Below are 24,237 nucleotides of genomic sequence, written 5' to 3'. Positions count from 1 at the left end.
GGAACCGTGCCACCTTGTGGGAGGCTTTAGTAGTTCTCCCCTAGAGAGTCGGCTTCTGCAAAGATTGAAGCACTGCAAAAATGCCTGCTTTGGAAAAAGCATGTAATATGATTAATATAACTGTTGTAAGAAAAGTGACTTATGCAGCAACCCATTTAAGTGTCATAATTATCAGTAAAGAACAAATGTTTCTCTGTGTACCATGTGCTTAAGATGCAGTTCATGGTTTCGTGTCCGTGGCGTCACGGTCAGGTTGCTGCAGAAGGTCACAAAGGAGAAGTGGAAAGAGGAGAATTATTACCTCCAGCTTCTTGATATCATCCATTTATTTTGGTAGAAATATCTTGAAGAGATGGCTTATTGTGCTTGATGAGGATCTAATTCTGCATGTGAAACATGCACAGCTAGAAATGAGTTTTGGATTGGTGCTTCCCAGGAGACAGATCGTAACCTTGCTGGTTAATTTATAGAGCAATGTGTGCCTTCCTAATTGAGTTTCAAGGAAGGCAGAAGATGCTTTTAGCAATCCCAGACTGTAAATTCTTCTGGGTTGTCTTTTTTTTCATTGTTATAAAATACAATGTCCCTATGTAAAAACATAGGAAGGTGCTAAATTTTTTCTTTTGTCCATATATAGAAACAGAACCTCTGGGGAACCTTTCACTGTCCCTAGGAATGGCACAGATTTTCAGATTCCCTATCCGCATTTGTCTGCTCAGCAAAGCTTCACTTTTCCAGCCTCACCATTTTAGAGCTATTTAGAGCATTTTTAGCTATGTCCATTATCTAAGAATGGGAAGAATGTGTTTAAACCCGTGCAAGTCCTAGGCATTTACTCCAAAAGACTGTTTTCTGCTTTAGAAACCAATAAATGCTCTGGATCTCAAAGGAAGAGAATGAGACTGTTTCCAAGAGAGAGAGAGATGTTGATAACAAGTATTTAAATTTAATGATTCACCTGTGGGTGAATGAAAACACAACTTGAAAACATGGAAAATGAGTTGGTGATAAATTTCTGGGGATTACCTGATGTTTAGGGTTTAACCAGATGGCCTTTGGCAAGCTGATTTGTGGCTGTTGTGAAAGTGGCCTGTAAATCAAAATAATCTGTCTAAGCACTATCAAAATAATTTTACAAAATACTGTGTTCCCCAAAGATTTAATATCCATATCCTGACTGCTTTTCTTACTATAGGAGCAGGTGTATGTGTTTTGGAAACATTGTATATTTGTTTCTTTCTGGTTTTTTCCAGAAGAAAACATCCTGCCTAGACACAGGTCAGTGTGTGTCTGTGGGCATGGACATGAATCTGATTTCTGACCCAAGTGAAGACTTAACCTGAGAGGAGCTTTTGCCATGTCCAGCAATCCCAAGAAAGGATTATTTTCTTACAGTCAAAGCAGCTTCTAAATTCTTGATGCAGGCAGGGAGTATTCAGCATTTTCCAGCAGTCCACCTCAGCTATATTACAGTCTTCTCACGAGCTCATAAAATGCTGCAAAAAGCCTCAATTCAATTAGTTTCAATTAATTAAATTTGAGGAGTTTATTCCACCTTAAGTCTCTTTTCAAAATTAGATTAAATCTAAAAGAGAAATAGGATATCTTCAACAGTTTTTCTTCCAAAGTGGTATTTTTGCTTGGTATTTGGATTAGGAATTTGTTTCTTTCAAAACAGTCTTTTGTTTTCATTCCCTAGGAAATAGCACTGGAAGAAATCTTTACCTATTTCTTTACCCTTATAAGGGAATCACAGTGTATTAATTTCAATTTTCTTCTTAAGTGTTTTTTGTGGGGCTTTTTTTCTGCTTTGACTAGTCTTCCTGACAAACTGATTCAAGTGTAATCTGCCATTCCACCTTTGCAGCTCCTGGGTAGCAATGGTGAGTGGTGGAAGACGCTGTTTCTAAACTGGTTTGTTGTTCCTGAATTTTGGCTGTTTGCCATTAGCAGCACTAAGGCACCCTCACATCTATAGAGCTGCTGCAGGTAAATGATGCAGGTGCTTGAAAATGTTCTGCTTCAAAAACACCTTTAGAAATAGGCAACTAAAGCACTAAACTACATATCCTCAATGATTTATTTTTTAAATAGTCTTTCTCATGTTGTGCATTAGACGTTTCAGAGAATGTGTTTGCTTGTTCTTTATCTCTGTGAATGATAGTTATTACTATTGACATCTGTTGTATCATTAGGTAAAAATTCCTAATGTCCTGATGTGAAGTACATCATAATACAGATTTCTGTCTAGAGGATATTTACTTCCACCTTGTTCCTAAATGGAGTCTTGTTTAATCAAATATGAAGATGAGTTCAGGGCAAGGAAGATGCAGCATTTAGCCAAATCTCATGGATTTACTTTATAAGCACATTCCAAGTTACAGTATGGGGTTTTTTCGTTATACTATGTGTAAAATATAAATATCGGGGATAATATTGGTTTCTCTGGGTGTGGATTGAAGGCACTTGAGATGGTAGTTAGTTCGTGTTTGGACTCAGGTGTTGATTATCTCTTATCAGTAAAACACAGTCCTACAACTGCGAGTTCAGCAGCTTTTCATTAGAAGGCACAAAATGGCCAACAATCTCTTGTTACAAGGTCTTTTAAAACTAAACTATCCAGTTAAGAAAGAACACCTAGATTATTTTCCCTTTTAACCCAGTAACTGATCCCAAAGAGCCTGCAATGTGGACTTTTCTGCCCAATTACAAAATGCCACCCAAACCCATGAAGAAAAAGGAAGAAGCAGCATGAAGAAGAAACCCAGGATGACACCCTGTCCCTTCCATCCTGCTTCCATCCACAACATACTAAAAATCCCAAAACCTCAATTTCTCACCAAGTCATACACCTACACTAATCTCTATAATCTATTTCACACTTTTGTGGATTCTAGTCTATCTTGAAGTCTAGGAAACTTTCTCCATGAATGAGGGTCAAAATCAGTGGGGTCCCTGGGGGTCAGGGCACCCCAGAGCAGACAGAGAAATATGCCCAGTGCCCTGGGTTTCCACAGGATAATGTAGCCTAATTTCTCAAGCCATTCAAGACTATAATGAGATCCTGCAAAATATTACATGTCTTTCACTCCTAGGAATCCCATGTATCTCTGGGATCTAATTAACTGTGAACCTAACATGCACAATTAGGACATGAGGGCCCAAAGTAGAAGGGATATTGAGCAGACATTTTACTTGTAATTGTCCTTAGAAAAATACATCACAAAGCCATTCCTCATGTGAAAGAGAATGGAAACTGCTTGAATATTTACCACTATTTTACAGGTTCATAATGCAAGAATTACATCTTGAGTTTGGGGGCATTATCAGGATTTGTTTAGTTAAGATGCGCTGTACAAAAGGTTTGCACTGGGCTGGGAGATTTCTGCAGGATTGGGAAAAGAGAAGATAAATCATAGGAACACCTTTGTTTCAAATCAAAACAAAAGATCTTCATGGCCAGTGAAGTTCCAGACTTAACAGTAGCTGTGTCTGCCAGAGTTGTGTTGACCAGGAGTTATTGCTGGGGTAAGTAAGAACAGAGGTGCCAAGTGTATTACAGGAGGATGGCTGATGCAGGTGGGAGCTGTGTGGGTCCTGCTTTGTCCTTGGGACAGTCACTGCCTTTGCCATGAGTGGCCAGGTTGTGTGGGCACTTTGGGTGCCTGCCAGTGACCACTGTCCTTGTGGGGAGGCAGCTTCCCTGGCTGCCAGTCAGGTGAGGTGACACAGGAGGGAGCCTTGCCTCTGGAATTGCAGCTGTGGGACACCCAATGTGCTGCTGTGGCCTCTCAGGCATGGGATACTAGGAAATGCTGGCTACGTTTGAGAAAGCATGAATATACCTATTTTAAATTTTATTTTTATTAGTGATGTTGTTTCTTCCATGGTGGCAGTTTGTATTGCTTCACCAGGTCAAAGTGCCAGTGTCATCTGCAGTACTTCTCTAATGGAGGTGCACAGTCCAGTTTTTCTTGGCTGGAGTCTGTGTACAGCATCTTGCTGTGTACAGCCATATAACAAACTGTGGTGGTTCAGTAGAACACAGAAAACCCCAGGCTACTGATCTAAGCAAAAAAATAAATTTTTTTTTCAAGAATCTTCACTTTCTAATATTTTAGTGTTGCTTATTTTAGTAGTTTTTAATCACAGTTTATTCACTGTTTTATGGTGCCACACAGTAAAATTTTCATGGGCCAGCAGTACTTAGGGTGTGATTGTTGAAGGAACCCTCAAGAATGGACAGAAACTGGGAGAAACAGCAGCTCATTACACTCATGTGCCACAGGCAAAAAGTTTCTGTGGCCATTGTGCAGCCCAATGGATTCTGTGAGCAAGCAGCTCCCAGTTCAGCACAGCTGGGCTGGTATTGCTGGCACAGCTCCCTGTCAGCCCCCCAGCAGCTTTGCTGCTGTAGTGTGAGGTAATCCCAGCTTGCAGCCCTTCATGCTCCCCATTTGAGACCAGCCATTCCTCCTCTAAAACAATCTATGTAGCCCCTGTCAGCTTCAGCTCTGGAATGGCCTGTTGACTGTGAATTGCCTCTTGAATGTCTGTTCATCCTATTGCTACAAAATGAACTGACAGATATTTTTGTATTTCTCTTCAATTATTTACATTATCTTGCCAGTTTAGGGCAGCTCAGGGAAATAGCTTGTTCTAGTTTGAAATGTTACAGTGTTTACCATTCCGTGGCATGGATGTTTAATGGAAAAAAGTGCTGTTTGTATTTATTTGCCTATATAAATGTGTACATTTATTTCTGTTTTAAACTGCACATACGCATTTTGAAACCAGCATGATACAAACTTGATGAGTTATTTGTCCATTGTGGACTAGCTGAAAGGTGCAATTATGGAGGAAATTCATTTAAAAATCAATTAACGTAGAATATTGAGTTGAATGACAGAGCAATATTTAGATAGCTCTAGCCAGCATGTATATTTATTTTTAGTTCTACTTGTAAATTTTACTTTAAAAAATGAGACATTTTCCTTGTCGAAATTTTCTGCATTTCATCCAAGAGAAAAAGGATAATATTTATCTCTTAAGAGATGTGAAAGCGTGAGATGTGCTTAATATATATGATGCATATGTGCATCACAGTGCCATGTTGCACATTATGCATTATTCCATAGGTTTGGAGTTGATGACTCCATGGTGCTTCAAGGAGACAGCATGACAGTCAATAGGTCCTCAAATGTGGGAGGTCCACCAGGGCTCAAGATTTCTGGGCTCTGGATTCATACTTATTTGAGTCTTTTTTGAAAAGTGGGAATTGATCAATAGTGATTTAACTTCATTGACTTTGGATCCTGTTGTAAACATAATTTCTGCAGAAATCAAATTACTTGTAATAATGTTCTTTCCAAAGAGACTGAAATTCTGACTTTAGTGAAGCTGGAAGATTTTTCTCCATTGATTCATAAAGTCAAGAGTTCACTTAAAGGTTGGGAGTTCTCCAGGGGTTTTTGTTTCCTTTAAAATTTGGATGTCATGCATATTCCCTTTGAAATTATGCACCACAATACTAAATAAAGTACTGCTGATGGCATCAGAAGCACTTACGTGTCTGTCAGCCTGAAGAAGAGCATACATTGGGAAAATACAGCATTTAAGGTTAGTGTTAACAAGTGCAGAGCATTAGTTCTGAAGAAATGGGTGCGCACATTCTTTATGCTCCGTAAACTCCTGCAGGGCTTGTCTCTACTGACAATGTGTGTGTTTGTGGGGGTCATGTTTGTGTGTCATAGAACAGCAAAATCTGCTTGAGTTATCCTAACAGTTCTGTTACTCTGCAAGATAGACCTGAGTTTGAACATCCTTTATTAGTTTCTAGTGTAAAATATGACTGCCTTTTCTTAAATGAGGAAGCACAGGTTTTATTTCACTGTACTAAAATGAAGCCCAGCCCACCCTTGACTCAAAGGAAAGTGTATAAACCCATCCCTTTAGGATCTGAAGTCAAGGTATCTGTAAAGCATCCAAAGTGAAAACTTCTTCTTGCTAAGACTAGAGAAAAGAATAAGATTATTTTAATTTATTCTTCAGAAGGAGCTGTTAGAGAATGGTAGTGTCCATTCTATTTTTTGCTCAAATGACTGGATTTTGAAAGATCTTGAACCAGCACAATGTTCCTGCAACATTTTCTTGCCTTGATAGAGCAGGTTTGACCTCTGGCTGTAAGCCAGGGGAAACCACTGAGACAAAAGTATTAAGCTCAAAACAAGAGAGGAACTTTTGTGATCCTACACATTGAAGTCTGCAGATCTGGAAAAATGAGACTGTAGTGGCTTGGAGAATGAGTAAGGGACTGTGAGAGCAGAAAATTGGATACTGACCTCCTCTAAAGAAGTAATGTATTATAAAGGTTATTTTATAGTATTTGTGAAGTCACCATATTTAATTTTAGGGGAGTTTAGTTTATAGTCATCTGCCTGAAATAGCATTTATTAGTGATTTGGGAATTCTGTTGTGACCTGAGTACTTCTGTCCTTATTTTTGTATTTCATGTGCATTTTCAGTAATTCAAGTAATAAAAGATTAACTGCAACAGGAAGCTGGAAATGTTGAAAGGTCTTATTAGTTGTTTTTGATTAAGCATTTTGAATTTTTTATAGCTAAGAACTTTTATTTGACATCTGTGAATATTTCTTTGAGAAAGTAAATGCACTGCAGTCTCTTCATGTCAATTAAATGAAAGTGCTTGTTCATTAATTGCATAAGTTCTTTTTTATTCTCTTGTTACTCTTTGATCTTCTATAGTGTTTTCATCTGAAATCAATGTAATCTTTCTTGCTGTGTAGTAGGAAAATAAACTGGAACATACTTCTTCCTCAGAATAGAAAGATGTTATGTTATGCTTCCAAAGCACAAAATAATATGATAGGTTTTTTTAATTTTCAAAGTATCAAAGAAAATGCAAGTGAAATCTTGGTTGGCTGCATAATAAATGGTTAATTATGTGACCTACATGCTGTGTCTCAGGCACAAACTTGCTCAGTGGTCTGTGATAAAAGACCTTATTAAATACTGTAGTGATTTACATGTCTGCAGGCAGATATAACCTTTAGAAAGGAAAAATGTAAAAGGAAACAAAGGGAAACTACTCAAAACCATCCTGTGGGCTTGGAAGTAGAGAAGAAATAAGTAGCACATATTTAAAGCATCAAGGCAAACATTCTCTTAATGCAGATGTGTTCATAGTGGCTGCCAACAGCTGTGTAATGTGAAAAGCAATCTGTCTGTGGTCTGGTAATGTGCATTAGTTGTTGTTCTCAAACTGATGCTCTAATTCACTTTCACCCTCTTGTGGGATCTTTTCTATCCACACCTTCATGATTCATCCAGCTTCCAACACTACTCTGCCATCAGTCATGTACACTTGATGTCTTGCCCTCTTTTTTGTAGGGGTTTGTATTTGCTTTGTCTTTCTCAGTTATTTTATTTTAATTTTCTTTAGTGCTACATGCTTAGCACTGCATGAGGCAACAAGTAGAGTGTGCATTTGCTTATGATTAGAACTTTGTCAGAGCTCTCCCTGCCAAAGCTCCTTCCAGGGTTCCTCTTGGAAAGCTGCTGCAGAGAAGAACCTGCCCTGTGGTGAAGGGTTTGCAATGCCAAAGAGCAAAAGTGTGATCTGTGGTTTGTCCATTTCTTCAGTTCTAAAGTTCCCCAGCTTTAGGCAATATTTTGGTTCAGAACTGCACTGCAAGAAAGGTTTACAGCTCTATACAGAGTTCAGATGACAGCATTTATGAGTTTGGTTCTTAGGTTACAGATCATTAACCCTGAAACATTAATTGGATTTGCAGCCATTTGAACATAGGTTCCCCAGAACTGTAAAACCAAGCAGCAATAGCTGTGTTTTTATTTTTGTTCACCTGTCTTTTCTTAGGGTAGTGTGTGATAAGGTGGATTTTTTTAACCTGTATGTAACTTCTTTGTACAATGTCCTGTGTAGCCAGGCAGGAAATGTGAAGTGTCCAGTCAAGATGAAAATACAAAATTATTGACTTACCATGGTTTAAGTGATACTTTTTCATTCACTTCTCTCAGCCATGCAGTGTTTGTGGTAATATCTTTGATCTTCCCAATCCCACACAGCAATGTTTGCACAGTATACAATTCCTAAGTATCTTTCAGCCTGCTGTATTTATCAACTTCTTTTGTTTTTCTTTGCCAGCTCTTGAAAAGAGTCAAGCAGACAGCCTGACCAGGCACAGAAAACTTACTCTAAGAGAGAAAATAAATTAGATAGACTACTGTAAGACAAAAGTTGACATTGGGATTACTGTGAAATTATGACAGGCCAATAATTATTAATTGCCACTAATTATCTCTAAGCCTTGAGAAGAGATGCATAACAAACTGGCATTTCCAGGAATGAGCTTATAGGCTCTTAATGAAGAAAAGCTACACTTTGTTTTTACCTGGGCTTGGTTTGGCTCTGGGTGTTAGTTCCAGAAGATAATAGAGTGCATTATCAAGGCTCTTTGGGGTCAGAGGAAGTACTTTGTCTCTTGGCTTGTCAGTGTCATTGGTGGGAGGCAGGGGACCATGATGCTGTGTTAATGTGTTAGAGTTCCAAGAAATTCTGCTGTCATGCCTGACTCAGCCAGCCATGGTAAAAATTAGATCCTATCTGACTGGGGACACTAGGTGGTTTGTTTCTGCTGGGCTTTGTGCTCTTTTGTTTTAAGGGAAGAGAACCTCTAAATAATGAAAGAGGAAAAAAGCAACCTATAAGAAAAGATGAAATGGATGTCTTACAGTCCAGCTGCTGACAGACAGGCAGGCATGCTCAGACTTCCACCTCTCTCCCACTACACTTATGTATTTATAAATATATAAATACATTTGTGTATTTATAACTTCTGCTCCACTGCTGCTGAGTGGACCCTGGTATGTGTCACATGTTACTGAGTCCTCCTCTTTTCTAGTTCTGAAAATCTGTATGAGGGTCAGCCATGACTGCTGAGCCACATCAGCACATGCATTCACTTAACCACAAAATACAAAGTTTTTGGCTTTTAGGTATATTTTGAACAAAAGAAAGTTACTTTTATATATATACTCAGGTACATGTGTAGAGTAGAATGTTGAGTCTCTTTAAGGTTTATTGAGAGGTTTTTGTTTGCAGTGAGTTTATGGGAAATTCGTTTGTTTTCTGAAGCTGTTCTGAAGGATTTTGTTTGGGTTATGGTAAGGGCTTCTTGTGAAATACACAGGTGCCAGAAGCCAAGGGGTTTCTCATGCCTACCTCACTTGGAAGGACCAAGAGGGAATAGAAGCAGGGAAGGAAGCCAGGTCTTTCACATAGAGGGCAATATGTGGGGTAGGCAAGAGTGTTGTGTTCTGCTCACTTTATTGTTTTGGCAGTGGGCTGCATCAGTACAGTGGATGCTGCCACCAGAGAATTTCAAACATAGAATAAAGAAAGGCCAGGAAAAATAGCAAAACAGTTCACCATCTTTACTAATAAGAGATTCACCTGCTGTCAAGTTGAATTGATAGTCTTTCATCATTTTTGGCCTTCTTAAGATACACTGTTCAGTGCAAGGACTATATCGGTTGGATGGACTTCTGAGCAGTCTGGTCTGGTGAAAGGTGTCCCTGCCCACAACAGGGGATTGGATGTAGACAATCTTTAAGGTCCCTTCCAACCCAAAGCATTCTGTGATTCTGTATTTATCCTTGTGTTCAGAAAGCAGCTAACAAATTGTAGATGAGTTGAGATGTGAAGAGCAACAAGGAAACAGTGTGCTTATTGTGTGTATTTAGTTCTTCACCTCTCTTATGATTTGGAGAATGTTTCTCTCTGCCAGTATTCTACTATTCAATTTAATATTTAAATACTTGTAACAAAACCCTTTCTTCTGGTACAGTAGAATCAGTATTTTTAAAGCTTGCAAAGATAAATATTTAATACCCCAGTGAGTATAGCAGCACTTTTAGCAAGATTCCTGAGCATCTAATGTGCCTGAAACAATTTTGCAATCTTAAGATTAGACCACCTTAATAATTGCTAAAAAATGGGGGTTTTTTGTATCTTGTGTAGCCCTGAAGTGAAGAGCATCCCTGAGTATTGACCCCTCCTTTGTCTCCTTTTTTGCCTTCTCCTTCATGGCCCTTCAGAATTGAAAGTCAGCACTTTTGTGGGTTTCCAGCAGAGCTGGGTCAGGAAGCAGCAGTGTGGGAGAATTTGCATGTTGGTTCCCTTGTTTCCAAACCAAAAAAAAGAAAAAAAAATCCACAAAAAGCTGGAGGCATGAAGGGCTTTAATTTTTTACCTACTCTCACTAAAGGGTTTTATGCAATTGCAGAGTGTGTTTGCTGTCTGATACCTGAGATGAGATGGAGCCTTAATGACTCCTTGAAGTGGGTACCAGGGGTTCAGGAAGCAGGTTCTTTCCTGCTTGGTGGAGTGAGCCTGGAGTGCATTGTGCAAACTGAAAGAAGGCTGAAGGAGAAGTTTTAAAGGGAGGGACAAACTCATTACTCTTTTTATCCACTGGTGAATTTTATTCCTTCCTTAGTTTGCCGAAGTTGACACATTATGCATGTTTAAAATACCTCAGTGTGCTGGGGTAGGGTTTTTTTGAGGGCAGCTGTTCCCAAAGGACGCACCAGTGATGGTGTGTGAGCTGGATCAGCTCACTGACTTCTCAGCAGCTTTGAGAAGGTGGCAAGTGAAGACTCAACTTTTGAGCTCTGAAGCTGATTTATTTACTGCGCCCTAAGGAGGATTGGTAGCTGCAGCATGGGCCCCTGTTGCAGCTGCTGGGCAGGGTGGCAGGGTGCTGCTGGAGGCAGCAGGGCTCCCAGCAGTTCCAGCACTGCCTGCCTCCCTGCAGCTCCCAGGATCACACCCTGCTTTCCCAAGGACCCGCAGGATGCTGCTGACAGCAAGGAAAACTGTGTGGCACAGGGCAGCAGCACTCAGCCATGAGTGTTGCTCTGCTATTGCTGAGCCTTCAGGGACCACCTGAAGCATTTGGTGTGCCTGCTCAGGAGGTTCAACAAGCAACCTGTTGAGCCCATGGCTGTGGTTCAGAGTGAAACACCTGTAACCTTCTCTGGAAGAAGTCTTGGTCTCATAGACAGGCTCCTATTGACTTAGTGTGAGGTCTGTATTCCTCCCACCATAATGCCTGAGAGCAAATGAGCAGGTTTTGGTGTTTTTTCAGAATAAACACTTTTTATTCTTTATCTTCGTAGGTGTAGGGTGCCATTCAATTTCTTCAATTTTGATTTGTTTGCAAAAGTACCATTTGCACAAAATAATGTTGCCTTGGCTTGTTCAGCCAACTGAGTGCTCTAGTTGGCTAAATAGCTTTCTGCTAACAAATGTATAATTAGGGTGTTTTATTTTAAAGGTAATTTTGAATTTCTTCTAGAAAAAGCCTGCTTTCCTCTTATGATAGCTTATCTTCTACTTAGCTTTGAAATTGTTATTGCTTGCTACCTTAGGTAAACTAACTATAGAAGTGATTGCTGTAATCCAGAAAAAAAGTGTAATTTTCTGGTAAAAAGCCAGACAGTGGGTATCTCATAGGAGACATAGTCCAGTAGTGTTTTCCTTCTTTTCAATTAGATTCTAGCTAAAATTTCAATTCTATACTCTATCTATAGTTGTGTTTTTTCCTTTACTGTTTTTGTATTTGTGTGTATCCTAGTATTTACTGCTCCCTTGTTTCCTCCTTTATCTTAACAAAATTATTTTATTGGAAGGCATTGCTGTTACCTCCACTGACACTATTCATAGCAAGTTATGCATTCTTCTTCTATCCTTTAAATGTTTTCACCTTGCCATTCACAAATTAGCTTTTCATTTACTTATCTTTGAATGTAAGGCCATCTACAAGGCCTTCATTTTTTTTTTCCCATACGAGATGGAGACCTTTACCATTAACTGCCTAGTTGCTGTTGTATGACAGATGGTTTTTGATTTATTTCTAGTGCTTCGCTGTGCGATCTCTGGGCTGGGTAGAAATGGCAGAAGAAGATCTGGCTCCTGGAAAGAGCAGTGTTGCTGTGAACAATTGCATCAGACAACTCTCTTACTGTAAAAATGACATCAGAGACACTGTTGGCATTTGGGGAGAGGTAAGAACAGAGTGAACAACTTCTCCTCTTGGAACATCCCTCTCACATCATAAAACATCTCAAAGGAGCAATTCTGTAGACAGCTACTTCCATGTTCTGTGTTTGGGATTTCACTACCTCAGCCTGGCACTGCCAAATACATAAAAGTGTTCAGGGAAAGTGTTGACTTTTTTGTTCCAAACTGCTCAGGACAGCAGATGCCCCAAAGAGCTCACTTTCCTGTTACATCTGTGCTAGTACACACCTGTGCAGTGGCAGTGCTGGGGACACACAGGCCAAACTGTTGAAATTCAGTGTAACTCTTCTTGACCAGAGGTCTGAAAGTGATGCTTTGTAACAGCATTTTCAAAGGTTTCACAATGACAAAGGGCTTTAAGGAAACCCACACTGGCAGGGTTGTGGTTCTGAAATGTATGAGAAGATTGGAACTGATGGACAGATGGTTTATCTTACAATTATTATTTTATCAGTGTTTCAGAAGGAAATTAATTATATGTCATCAGTCTGTCTGTTGGCTCCTCTCCAATAACTATTGAATCTCTGCACCAGTGTCATCCAGTTTTGAAGGATGCCAGATTCCCACACACTGAGGAAAAAGGAGAGAGCCCAGCTTTCCTCTTTCCTGGTTTGCTGAAGGGTCAGTGTGCCTTCACTGTCTGTACCACAGTTGCTCTCTGCTTCTTTCTGAGTTGGCTCAGAAAGAGAGGATAACTGTGGGAACTAAGGGAAAATTGAAGGGACATTTAGGTTTTGTGATGTAGAAAATCCTGTCAGGTATTCATCTGTCCCCAGGTGTGCTGGGGACAGATGAGGAAGGGGGAGATGTTGAGGGGTCAGTCAGTGTAACAAGAAGGGAAAAGGTGGGACAGACAGAGGTCATAGGAGACAAAGCCACACTAAAACATCTTTGCTATATGATTGTTCATGGAACATCTTCAACTTCTGCCAAATCTCATTTTCTACCTCTCTCCTGACGTATTTTCAGAAGGGTTACACTAATGTGAATTGGTCACACAGGAGCTGAATTCAAAACTGACAAAAGAGTGAATGTTCTAACTTTCCCTCCTAAGAGAAATGGCACTGCCAAACAAAAAAGAAATCAAAAGAAAGACTTGTCTACATTTCAGTAAAAGTTTCAGAAAAATAACATTCAGTCTCCCAAGTTATTGTTGCCGTCTATGGCTCCAGTTCACCATCCTAGCTATGACCCCAGCAATGCTGAGATGCTGGGAGGAAGTGCCCTTAAAAATTGAAATTATGTGTAAAGGAGCACATATATAGTGTTCTATCCATTTAAAATAATTTCAGCAGGATTTTTATATGTACAAAGTATATATTGCACATATAAATAAACAAAATAATATTGTTTTCCTTTCTTTCTTACACCTGGGAACAATTTTTTTAGATAATATAGCTAGACAAACAATTAGAGATGTGTCAGTCATGGGCTTTGTACTTACTGCTGACCTCAGGGTTGAAAAAAATCCAGTATCTTTACATGTGTGTAATCTCATCCATATTTCAGATAGCAGCACTTTGATCACCTTGAAATATAGTGTTTACTTTGAACCCTCATGATTTATTTTAAGAGTTAATGTTCACATTTTTTCTATATCTCTGTCAATCCCCTTATTCTTTGTTGGAAATCCTTGCAGGTTTTCAAGCTAAGCTGGTAAAAAGTTTTGGTCCTCTTGAATGGATGTTTAAATTGAGGTGCTATTCATTAAAAAAAAAATCAGCCTGACAAAACAATAGAGACACTGTGCTTGAATAGCTGGCTCGTGCAGTAAATTGTCTTCCTGATTTTAAAAGAGTTCATTACATCCAACCACATGTTCCTGCCTGCAATGTAAGGCTTCAAGAGTGATTAGAAGAGGCATGTCTTAGAAAGGAACCTGAAAAAATTATACTCCATCATTGATGCATCAGATGGATCAATTACAGCAGGAGTCTATTATGGAGCTAAATGACTGCATGTAAGAATTTTAAGATTGCCTAAGCTAGAATATAATGAAAGTGAAATTGGGGTTAGGACTAACCCCAAGATTTCATTATTTAAAAAACTGCAAAACAAACCACAAACCCTCCCACACCCTGGGTAAAACCCTGCAGAAGCTTTGTTAGTGGCTTTATTGTGGGATTTCATGCCCTTTGCTTCAAAAGAAATTGCCTATAAATTCTGAACTTCTACTGTTCTGTAAAATCTAAACAGAAGAACGCTGTTCTTTTGTTTGTATTGCACTTTTGCCATGAATTACATTTCTGTGCATTGCAATTTCACTTACATGAAAAAGATATCTTCCATTGACCTATATACTGCAGCCTGTAACACTTCCAGAAAACCTGCTGGGATTGAGCCTCTCTTTCCTTTATTCACTTTCCCTCCATGGCTCTTCCTCAAACCATCAGATCTCTGCAGCTCTTCAGCAGTCTGAGACATTAAAGTCTATGTTCAAGCTCCTAGCCTGTCTAAATAATTTCTTTTTGACCTATGCAGTGCTTTCGTCTCTAAAATAGCTTTTGTATAATAAGGCAACAAAATTTAGCAAAATATATTGCTTGTGGCTGCAGACAAGTGATCCCCTGAGCATTGCAAGGATCATTTCCTGTGACTTATGTTGCTTCTCTACCCATTCTCCAATTTTTTTCCAGCTAATTTGGATTCTCTTTTGTTACTCTAATCCCAGTGTATTTTGCATGAATAACATATTTTTTCTTCTTGTAATAATTTCCTCTGGAACAAATATATAAGTATAAAATTGGTCCAAAAAGCAATCTGTGTGACACTTGGTAGCATTCTTCATATAATTTGTTTACTGCTTCTGACCTCCAAGCAAATTTCTCCCTTTTTATCTTCATGATATTTCTTTTTCTATCTGCCACTAGCATCTCAGTGCTGCTGGTTTACCCCAGTTTTTTGCATGACTATCACAGCTCCATCTGCCCTGCTTCTCTAGGAGCAGCCTATATATTCAGCCTTGCATCTCAGCCACAGATGTGCTTTTTCCATCAGGCAAAAAATGCTTGTTCAGGCTTTGCTCATACCAGGTGTCACCTGTGTCTCCCACATCCCTCTTGGTACTTGCAGTGCCAGCTCTGTGTCACTGCTTCCCTTGGAATCCCTGCTGGGAAATGGGCAGTGCCTGCCCCTTGCTGTCTTGCCTACGAACAATGGCAGAAAGCCCTCACAGAGTGACATGATTGTATTTCTTACACAAACACAAAAGTAGGCATCATAAAGACTTGAGCCTCTGTAACCAAGAGGGAAAAGGGTTTCTGTGTCACTGAGATTAAGAAAAAGGTCAGTTTTGAATCATTAGTCAGTAGGGATTCAGACCCTTTCCATTCTTTCTGTTCATGTATAGATTCTGGCACCAAAGAGAGGAAACAAATTACTCTGTATTTAGCTGGTAGTTTCCACCTTCTCATCAGGAGCTTGTCTTACTGCTCAGCAATAGGTCCAGGAGCATTGCTGTGGGAGCTCATGGTCTGAAGAATATGTGTACAGCCTCCAAGATGAGGGATATTACATGGCTAGAGGAGGCAGCAGACCTATTACAAATGCTGTCAAGAGGAGGAAGATAAGCGTTTGTGAATTAGCATCAAAAGGAGAATTTTCTCTAAATTTGTTTCCTGCAAGAGAAAAAAGCATTATCCTTGTTCTTACATGCCAGAAGAATTGGGGAGAAGTCCTGGCTGCAAGATTCTGAATTCACTAGCAGAATACACATTCAGGTGTTAATACTGGGTTTTCCCCTTTAATCTTTCTTCAAAGAGTAAATCCTTTGACATGTACAAATTGCTGTCTGTTCCCATAATCCATTGGTTAAATTTTATGGAAACAAAACACTTTGAAGGAAGGAACTCTGCCTCAAAAGTACAGGTTTTGATATAAACTTTTACTATGAATACAGGCCATGATTTCTCATATATATGAACACATAGCTCAGTAGTTTGGGTCTGAATGAGTTGTATTTAAAAAACATCAAAGCTTTTTGTGATTGGGGTTGTTTAAAAATATAGTAGCAAGATAACATCTTAGATCTTTTTCACACCAGAAGCATATGAAGCTTTTTTCATTTGCTCTTGGAACAGCCCAAACCTTTGAGTAAAGATGAAGCTAGTCTGAACAGCACAGACATAACACCTCGATCCCAGCCAGTCTGAGAGGGTGATGCACTGTGTAACTGTACTTTGTCTGGATCTGCAGGGCAAAGACATGTACCTCATCCTGGAGAATGACATGCTGAACCTGATTGACCCCATGGACCGCACGGTCCTGCACGCGCAGCCCATCGTGAGCATCCGAGTCTGGGGCGTGGGCCGTGACAACGGCCGGTGAGTGTTGGCTCTGCTTGTCTGCCTTGCTGCTATTTCAGTCTGCTAATGCATACTGCACATTACTCTGTCCCAGGGCCTGAGAGAAGGTGGGTAAATTCTTCTTTTTGTTGCTGGTGTTACTTTTTCAACTCTCTGCTTTTCGTAGTGTATCGCTTGTATGCTGTTTTGTTAAGCCTGCATTGAACAAGCCTTTCAGATTAACTCAGGTGCATAGAGCTGCACGTGTAACATTGATTTGTTTCAGATTATGTAGTACTTTTGGTATAAAAGCATGTTTTCAAATATGTCTCGTAGTATGTTTCTCCTGCCTATGTGAAAGCATGTCTTCCTGCTGGTCCAAGTAAATGTACTATCAATGCTCTGACTGTGTGTGTTTATACTTTATTGAGGTATTTAATATGATGGAGAAAAAAGCTAGATTGAGGGAAAAGTAATGGGTTTAGTTATTACTTTTACTTCTAGCTCTTGATGTAAGAAAATCCCCAAGGATGTTGCAGAAAACTGAGATTTGTCCCCTGAAATGTCCTGCCTGTGAGCTGAAGTTGTTCCTTGCGGTAGGAAGCAACCAGGAGTGTGTGCTAAAGGCCTTCCTGCCTTGGAAGCAGTCTTTCCTTAGGTTTCCTTCTTGGCTGGTCTCTTGGTAGCATTCTTGTTTGCCGTGTAATACTGCTGAGGAAACAGGGTTGTGAAAGTGATTTATTTGAGCAGGACAGTGAGTGCCTCCCAGTCTGATTGGGCATTTTGATGTAGCGAAAACGTTGCCATTCACATTGAGAAAGTCCAGGATCTTAGCACAGTACCCATCCTGGCACAAGGATGGTAAGGATTGAGTAACTCTAGCAAGCTTCTGCTTTTTGTGTCTATGTTTGATAATGGTCATGTAAGTCCTGTATGACCAATACTGGCTGTGATGGAATAACCACATCACTGGACAAGACAAGGGTTGCTGAGGTAATTTATCTAAAACGCCTTTGACACAGTCTCCCACTACATTCTTCTTTCTAAATTGGAGAGAGATGGATTTGATGAGTGGACTGTTGGATGGATATGAAAGTAGTCAGATAGCTGCAGCCAGAGGTTACTGGTCAATGGCTGAGAGTCCCAGTGGACATCAGTAATAAGTGGTGCCCTTCAGGGATCTGCACTGGGGCCAGTGTTACTTAATATCTTCATTAATGGCATAGATGAAGGGATCAAATACACCTGAGTAAATTTGCTGATGCCACCAAGCTGAGTAGTGCAGTTGACACTTCTAAAGGACAGGATGCCATCCAAAGGGACCTGGACAGGCTCGAGAAGTGGGGACAAGGAAATCACCTGAGGTTTAACAAGACCAAACACAGGGTGCTGCATCTGGGTCAGGACAACCCCCAGTATAAGGCCAGTCTGGGGCATGCCCAGACCCAGAGCAGCCCTGCCAGGGAGGATTTGGTGATGCTGCTGGATGAGAGGCTGGACATGACCCAGCCATGGGCACTCACAGCCCAGAGAGCCAAAGGTGTCCTGGGCTGCATCCAGAGCCCCGTGGGCAGCAGGGGAGGGAGGGGATTCTGCCCCTCTGCTCTGCTCTGCTCTGGTGAGACCCCACCTGCAGTGCTGCAGCCAGCTCTGGGGGCCCAGCACAGGAAGGACATGGACCTGTTAGAGGAGGGACACCAAGTTGATTAGAGGGATGGAGCACCTCTCCTATGAGGAAAGGCTGAGACCTGGGATTGTTCAGCCTGGAAAGGAAAAGGCTTCAAGGTGACCTGAGGCATAGCTAGGCATTCCTGGAGTTAAATTTTGTAACGACGGCTTTTCAGGTCATAAATCTCAGAGAGAGGCCGAGCAGGAATTTATGATAGAATTTGTTTTGTTGTTTAGGTTGTGTTTTGTTCTAGGGGGGTTGGCAGTTGCATCTAACCCCTCCCCTTACTATGGGGTGTCTCACCCCATCCTTCCTGTACGCTCCTTTCAGTACCTGAAATTTACAAGAGCATGTAGTGGCAGGTCAAGGGAGATTGGTTTCAAAATGAAAAAGAGTAGGTTAGGATTACATCTCAGGAAGAAATTCTTTCCTCTGAGGGTGGTGAGGCACTGGAACAGGTTACCCAGAGAAGCTGTGGGTGCTCCATCCCTGGAAAGGTTCAAGGCCAGGCTGGATGGAGCTCTAAGCAACCTGGTCTAGTGAAAAATGTCCCTGCCTAAGGCAGGGAAGTTGGAGCTAGATGATCTTTGAGGTCCCTTCCAACCCAAGCCCTTCCGTGATTGTCAAGATATTTGCAATAGTCAGGCTTTGGGGTTTTTTATCTCTAACTTTTGATAATTTTAAACATGAAAAATCTTTCTCAGTGAAAGATTTTCTGAAACTTGTTTTATCTGTCTCAAAGATTCTGATTACCAATGGCTAAATTTCTACAAGGGAAGGTGATTCTTTTTTTAGGTGACTAAAGGTTTCTAATTTTTTTACACTTATAAATGACTGATAGTCAATTGGGCATAGGTTAACTGGTTTTCACTTCCTTTGGTACAGATTTTTGAGAGATCTAAAAGGGGCAAATCCATTTTGAAATGCTGGGAAGTAAAAAGGTTTTAACTCCTAATGAATAAACCATTGGAGTTCTTTGTTTGCATTGGAAAATGGATGCATTACACATTTCCCTTCAAGTCAGTTTTTGTAGTACCTTGCTTCTGTCAGAAAATAAATAGAGCATTTTAAGGGGCACCCAAATGTGATGCAGCTTTACAGAGTAAAAGATTCCAGCTTTGATCTTAATTTTTTTAAGCATTTACAGTTCTTTTCCCAAATACTTACATTTCTTTGTGAAATAAAATCATTCCATTATGTTGTTTTATAAAGAAGATAATGAATCATATTTCTTCAGGCTGGGTACCTGCTTTTCCTAAAAGCAGCAGAACTGGTCATGGATGTTTTTAGGAAACATTTAAGAGAAATGTACCTTTTGCAATCATGTGGCACCAATAACATTGTGTGCTTTAGGTGGAATGTGTCTGGGGTGGGAGGCAATAGCAGACTCTCCTAGATGAACATAAGCCCCATCAATAGGGCAGGAGCTGGGAAAGGCTGTGTGTGCACAGGTCACCCTGTCTGCTCTGACCTGCTGTGGTGCCCCACAGCATTCCCCAAGAGCTGTGTGCAAGGCATGGCAAATCTCTGATCCCACTCCTGCCCTTCTGCATGCCAGAGCTGGGGGCCAAAGAGGAATTCCAGTTCTAACACTTCTGCAGAAATTTATGTCTGTATCCAGAAAAATATGTTTAGATATGGAATATATGAGAGAAGTACAGGTCCAATTTTAAAAGTACAAACAACAAGAACTCCTCAAACCCAGTTCTTCTTTTTGGTCATTAAAGGTAGCCACTTTCTCAACTGTCTCCCTGAAAGGAAGTTTTATATGTGATGCTGACAATACAGAGAAATGGCAGAGGAAATAAACTAATTTTTTCTCATGTTTAAATGGTCAGTTGTGGGAGAAGCCCTTTCTGTGTTCAAAGTGAACATTTCTTGTTTCTAGACACCATGATATTTCTTGACCAGTTGCTGTAAGGAACAGCAAGAAATCATTTATTAAATTTTAATATATATTGTGTTTAGGTATTAAACACAAAGTCAAAAACAGCTTTTATATTTCATTTGCTGGCACACTAATGTTCTTAGCCACTTTTATTGGAATTTGGGATTTTTTTCATCATAAGAAATTTTATTTCAGAACTTTCCTATTCATAGCCATTTGTAAGAATTTTGATAGGTGCTTTTACATAAATTTTGTGTCCAGAATGACTTTCAGGACTGGAGTCCACTCTTTTTGAAATGTAATTTGTTTAGTATTTTATTGACACATTTTAAAAAATAAGATTGTAGGAAAAGCAGTGTAGCTATTACTTGTAAGCCAATTCAGACTATATGTGATGTGAAATAACATGATCAAAATGACAAGCAGAAAGAACAAAGTTATGAGTGCATAATCAGATGTACAATATGTTTTGGATGTAGAGATATTCAGTGTAGGAAACATGCTTTGAGAGGTAGCATAAAAGATGTAGCATTTGCTGTAGAAACACTAACACACAAGAAAAAAACATTTTCAGACAAACCAAAAGGAGAACACAAGCTGAGAAAACCATATTGTTGAGCTGGAAACTGCACTGCAACTCTTTTCATGTGTACATTAGCCCACAGTCCTTGCATTTATCCTGGTGAAATCACCTGTTCCTACTGAGGTGAGAAATACCAAAGCCATTCACTGACTGCAAAAGCAGATTTCCCTGATTATGGGTTTGCCATCATCAGAAAAAAAGCTAGGGATCACATTGCTGCTTAGGTGGATTAAGTGTTCATGAAGTTGATGAAATCCCAGTTTCTGGTGGGAAATTCTTCCAGAAGTTGTTGCACATGAATTTCCTTAATTAGCTATATCTTCTCATCTAAGAACCTGTATAATTTAACATATTGGGTTTGTTCTGAAAAGAAGTATTTAAATTTTAAAATACTGTAGAAATGTATATTTCTCTGTATTTTTGATCTATTTGAACCCCAAAATTGTCTGCAGGCCCTCCTTTTAACTCTTTTGCTTGTATTAATTTATTTGTGTAGTTTCTGCTTTGGAAGATGAAGAGATTTTCTAATGACACATGAGCAGATGATTTTCTAAGCTCTGCCATAATGAAAGATTGATGAAACACAGAGATCTGCTGATGAAAGTTTAATCTGAGGATGTGGCTGCTATCTCACCTCAGGCAGAAGTGTTTTCCAGGAGCCTGTAATCACTCTCTCCATAGGTTACACTATTATACTGCCCTTTAGAGATTCTTATTTAACAATCCTGGGGTAGCAAAGGCTTCCTCATTTGGTTAACTTGGGCTGTGTGGTGATTTTGTGTTTCATCCCTTGTTTTCAATTGATCAGTCAGTAAATATGTTTGATTTTAAAAGGCCTGGAATGCCTTCATAAAATCATGAACAAAAGCAGATTCCCACCATGCATTGGTGGGTATGCATGTATGTGTACACTAAGCTCCTTTTTTTGATAAGTATATATGGGCATTAGAAGAAAATAAATGTCCTGTATACATGCAACCCTTTGCAAGATTCAGTGATACCTTGTGATTTTTAAAAGTCAAAAACCACTGTCCTTTGTACAGTCTTCCTCTCCTGCTGTTCTGAAAACGGTCATGATGATTCATTTAGTATTATTTGTAAATAAGAACAGTCCTTGCAGTTGTATAAATAGTTTGATTTCAAGATCACTAAGGTCATTGTCACATGGAGGTGTCACAGGTGTATCAGTGAATAATTGTCAGTGCTGTGTTTGCTTCCTAGCAAGCCATGCATGCCATGTTTTTCTCCTCGTCATTAAAAGCATGTTTACAGCCTCGGGATGCACTGAGGCTGTAAAAGGGCTGCTCTTCTCACTTGTGAGCAGCATGACTGTACATTAATCATTCCTCAGGTTGGGGTTTGTCTCTCCTCCTGGGCTGCTGGTGCATGCCCTTTGCTTTCTGAGCAGCTCACTAACAAGGAAGAGAGAAAAGGCAATGGCTCATCAGTTTTGTAAATGAGATTCCGTTAGCACCTTCCCCTGAACCCTCCTTTATCTTCATTGCTCCTCCACCAGTCCAAGCCCACCTCAAGTTTTAAAAAATCTAAAGGACTTTAACTGCCTGAAAGATCACAGTTTCTTGTCTCCTGGTGACTTCATACAACAGCAGTATATCCAGCTGAAACAGTCTGTGGTCAGCTGGCAAGGAGGGCTGCTGGTGAATTCAGGAGACATCTTTGGTGGGTCTGAATATGGAACTGGATGGGGTGGGCACCTGGTGTGTGGGACAGAACACACAGCATGTGTGTGTTCATCCACTAGCCTTGTCACCACACAGAGCAGGTTTGTTTGCAATGTATAGTTTGTGTGTTTTCCTGATAGGCAAAGGAGGGAGCCTGGTTGCTTTTGACTCTTAAGTGATGGGAGAGGCACATTCTCTGATATTAAAGTTTTCTGACCACAGACACTCTGACTGGATGATGTGAATGTATTGTGCTCCTTCCTCTGCCCCATTTTATCAGGTAGGGATGTCCATTGCCCTGCTTCTCTGAACTGCTGCTGTTTTTCTGCTGCCTAGACATAGGAATAAAATGAAGCTGAGATTCAGAAAGGGGAGAAAGGCAGACAGGGCCTTGAAGAAAGTAGAACAATGGATGCACATGTGATGAGGCTCAAGCTGCCTCAGAAGGGGAGAGCAGGCAACTAAATGAATAGATGCCCCAGGTCAGATGGACATAGTCCTCTAAGCTGAAAGATAAGAGAGCCCTGACAACAATATGAATTATCTGAGTTCTGTTATCTCAGGAGCTGTTAGGACAAGAGAAAACTTTTGAGGTGATATAAGAGAAAAATGGGACAAATCTGTGGCAAATGGGGATGATATGATGTAAAGTTATGGCTCAAATTCCTCAGAATATGAGGGATTAAAAATAGTATGCTGCCTTGCTTTTTCCATGGTTAACAAAAATGTCTGGGTTTCAGAGGTGTTTAACTCCTGTGCTGTCCACTGACTTCAGTAGGATCTCTGCACATTCAGTGTCTTTGAAAATCAAGTGTCTAAATTCAGATTTAGTGGCTTCTAGATGCATCATTCAAGGTGTTTAAGTTTTTTTGGATTGCCTTCCCTCTGAGGCAATGATTGAATGTGCTCTGAGTCTTTCTTCAATTCTATGAGAGAAGTTTATCAAACTGCACAAGATAATGAATAATAAACTTTCTTTTCTGCATTAGTGACATGGTCGAGAAAAGCAGAAAATAAATTAAAACTGAAATGGTGTTTGCACCTGCGCTTCTGAAAAGATAACACCTCCCAAAGAATGTGTAATTTCAGCTGAGCTCTTCAATCTTTGAAACACCATTAATCAATATTGCCTATTCCCTTCGGTCCCTGTAACCTTGGAATAAGGACAAAACATACTGTAAGGAATCACATAAATAGGGCATAGGTGAAGGATTACACTGGAGAAAAAGGATTTTACTGGCTTTTCTGACCTCTCTTTTTAGCTGGATTTTTACAGTTATCTTTTGCTTTTCCTTCTTCCCTAAGCCAGCTGCATTTGAGGATCCCTTTCTGTGTGTTTTGGTAGCATTTTCCCTTCTCACTAAGAAATAGTTTAGGTAGTTATTTATGCAAAACTTCTCATTTATATCCATAAGTTCTGGCATTATTGTTTGGAGGTGCAGTGTGTTCTAGGAGGGAGTAATGAAACAATACAGCTGGGAAAGGGAGAATCCAGTCAGGCTTACAGAATTGATGTGTTTTAAAGCAAATGTGGTCAAGTGGGTGCAAAAAGCTGCATGTGTGCATTCATACTTTGATTCATTAAACTGGTTTATTTTAGCTTGGGGATTTAACATGAAAGACACAGTAGACTGAAGATGCATTGAAATAGGCTGGTATTAACTTGAAATATTATGTAATTTGAAACGCCTGTAGTTTTGCACCAGTGGTTTTCTGTTGCTGGTGGCTTCAACTGGGGCAGCATCCTTCTATCCTTTCTGAGTAATCTCACTAATGAGATGAAAAAATATTACATAGAAACACAGAATCAATTAGGTTGGAAAAGATCTCTGAGATCATTAAGTCCAACCTTAGAGCAGTCACCACCCTGTCAACTAGACCGTGGCACTAAGTGCCATGTCCTGTCTTGAACACCTCCAGGGATGGTTACCCCAGCACCTCCCTGGGCAGTCCATTCCAATGTCTAGTCGCTCTTTCTAGGAACAAATTCCTCCTGATCTTCAACCTG

The 24,237-nt window shown here is 40.0% G+C and overlaps 1 protein-coding gene across 5 annotated transcripts in view; it reads left to right on the top strand.

The window, feature by feature from the left end:
• APBB2 (amyloid beta precursor protein binding family B member 2) overlaps positions 1 to 24,237 on the top strand; it is a 160,410-nt gene that overhangs the window by 107,902 nt on the left and 28,271 nt on the right. For all 5 annotated transcript variants that reach the window (XM_054294609.1, XM_054294630.1, XM_054294618.1 and 2 more), the window contains 2 exons: positions 11,962 to 12,108; positions 16,319 to 16,446. In XM_054294609.1, coding sequence (XP_054150584.1) covers positions 11,962 to 12,108; positions 16,319 to 16,446 — 275 coding nt within the window. The remainder of the gene's footprint in view (positions 1 to 11,961; positions 12,109 to 16,318; positions 16,447 to 24,237) is intronic.

The sequence above is a fragment of the Melozone crissalis genome, unplaced genomic scaffold, assembly GCF_028551555.1.
Source record: "Melozone crissalis strain CALT ecotype California unplaced genomic scaffold, PUWL_Pcris_2 ptg000006l_1, whole genome shotgun sequence".
Classification (NCBI taxonomy): domain Eukaryota; kingdom Metazoa; phylum Chordata; class Aves; order Passeriformes; family Passerellidae; genus Melozone; species Melozone crissalis.
This window is presented reverse-complemented; position numbering and strand designations above follow the sequence as displayed.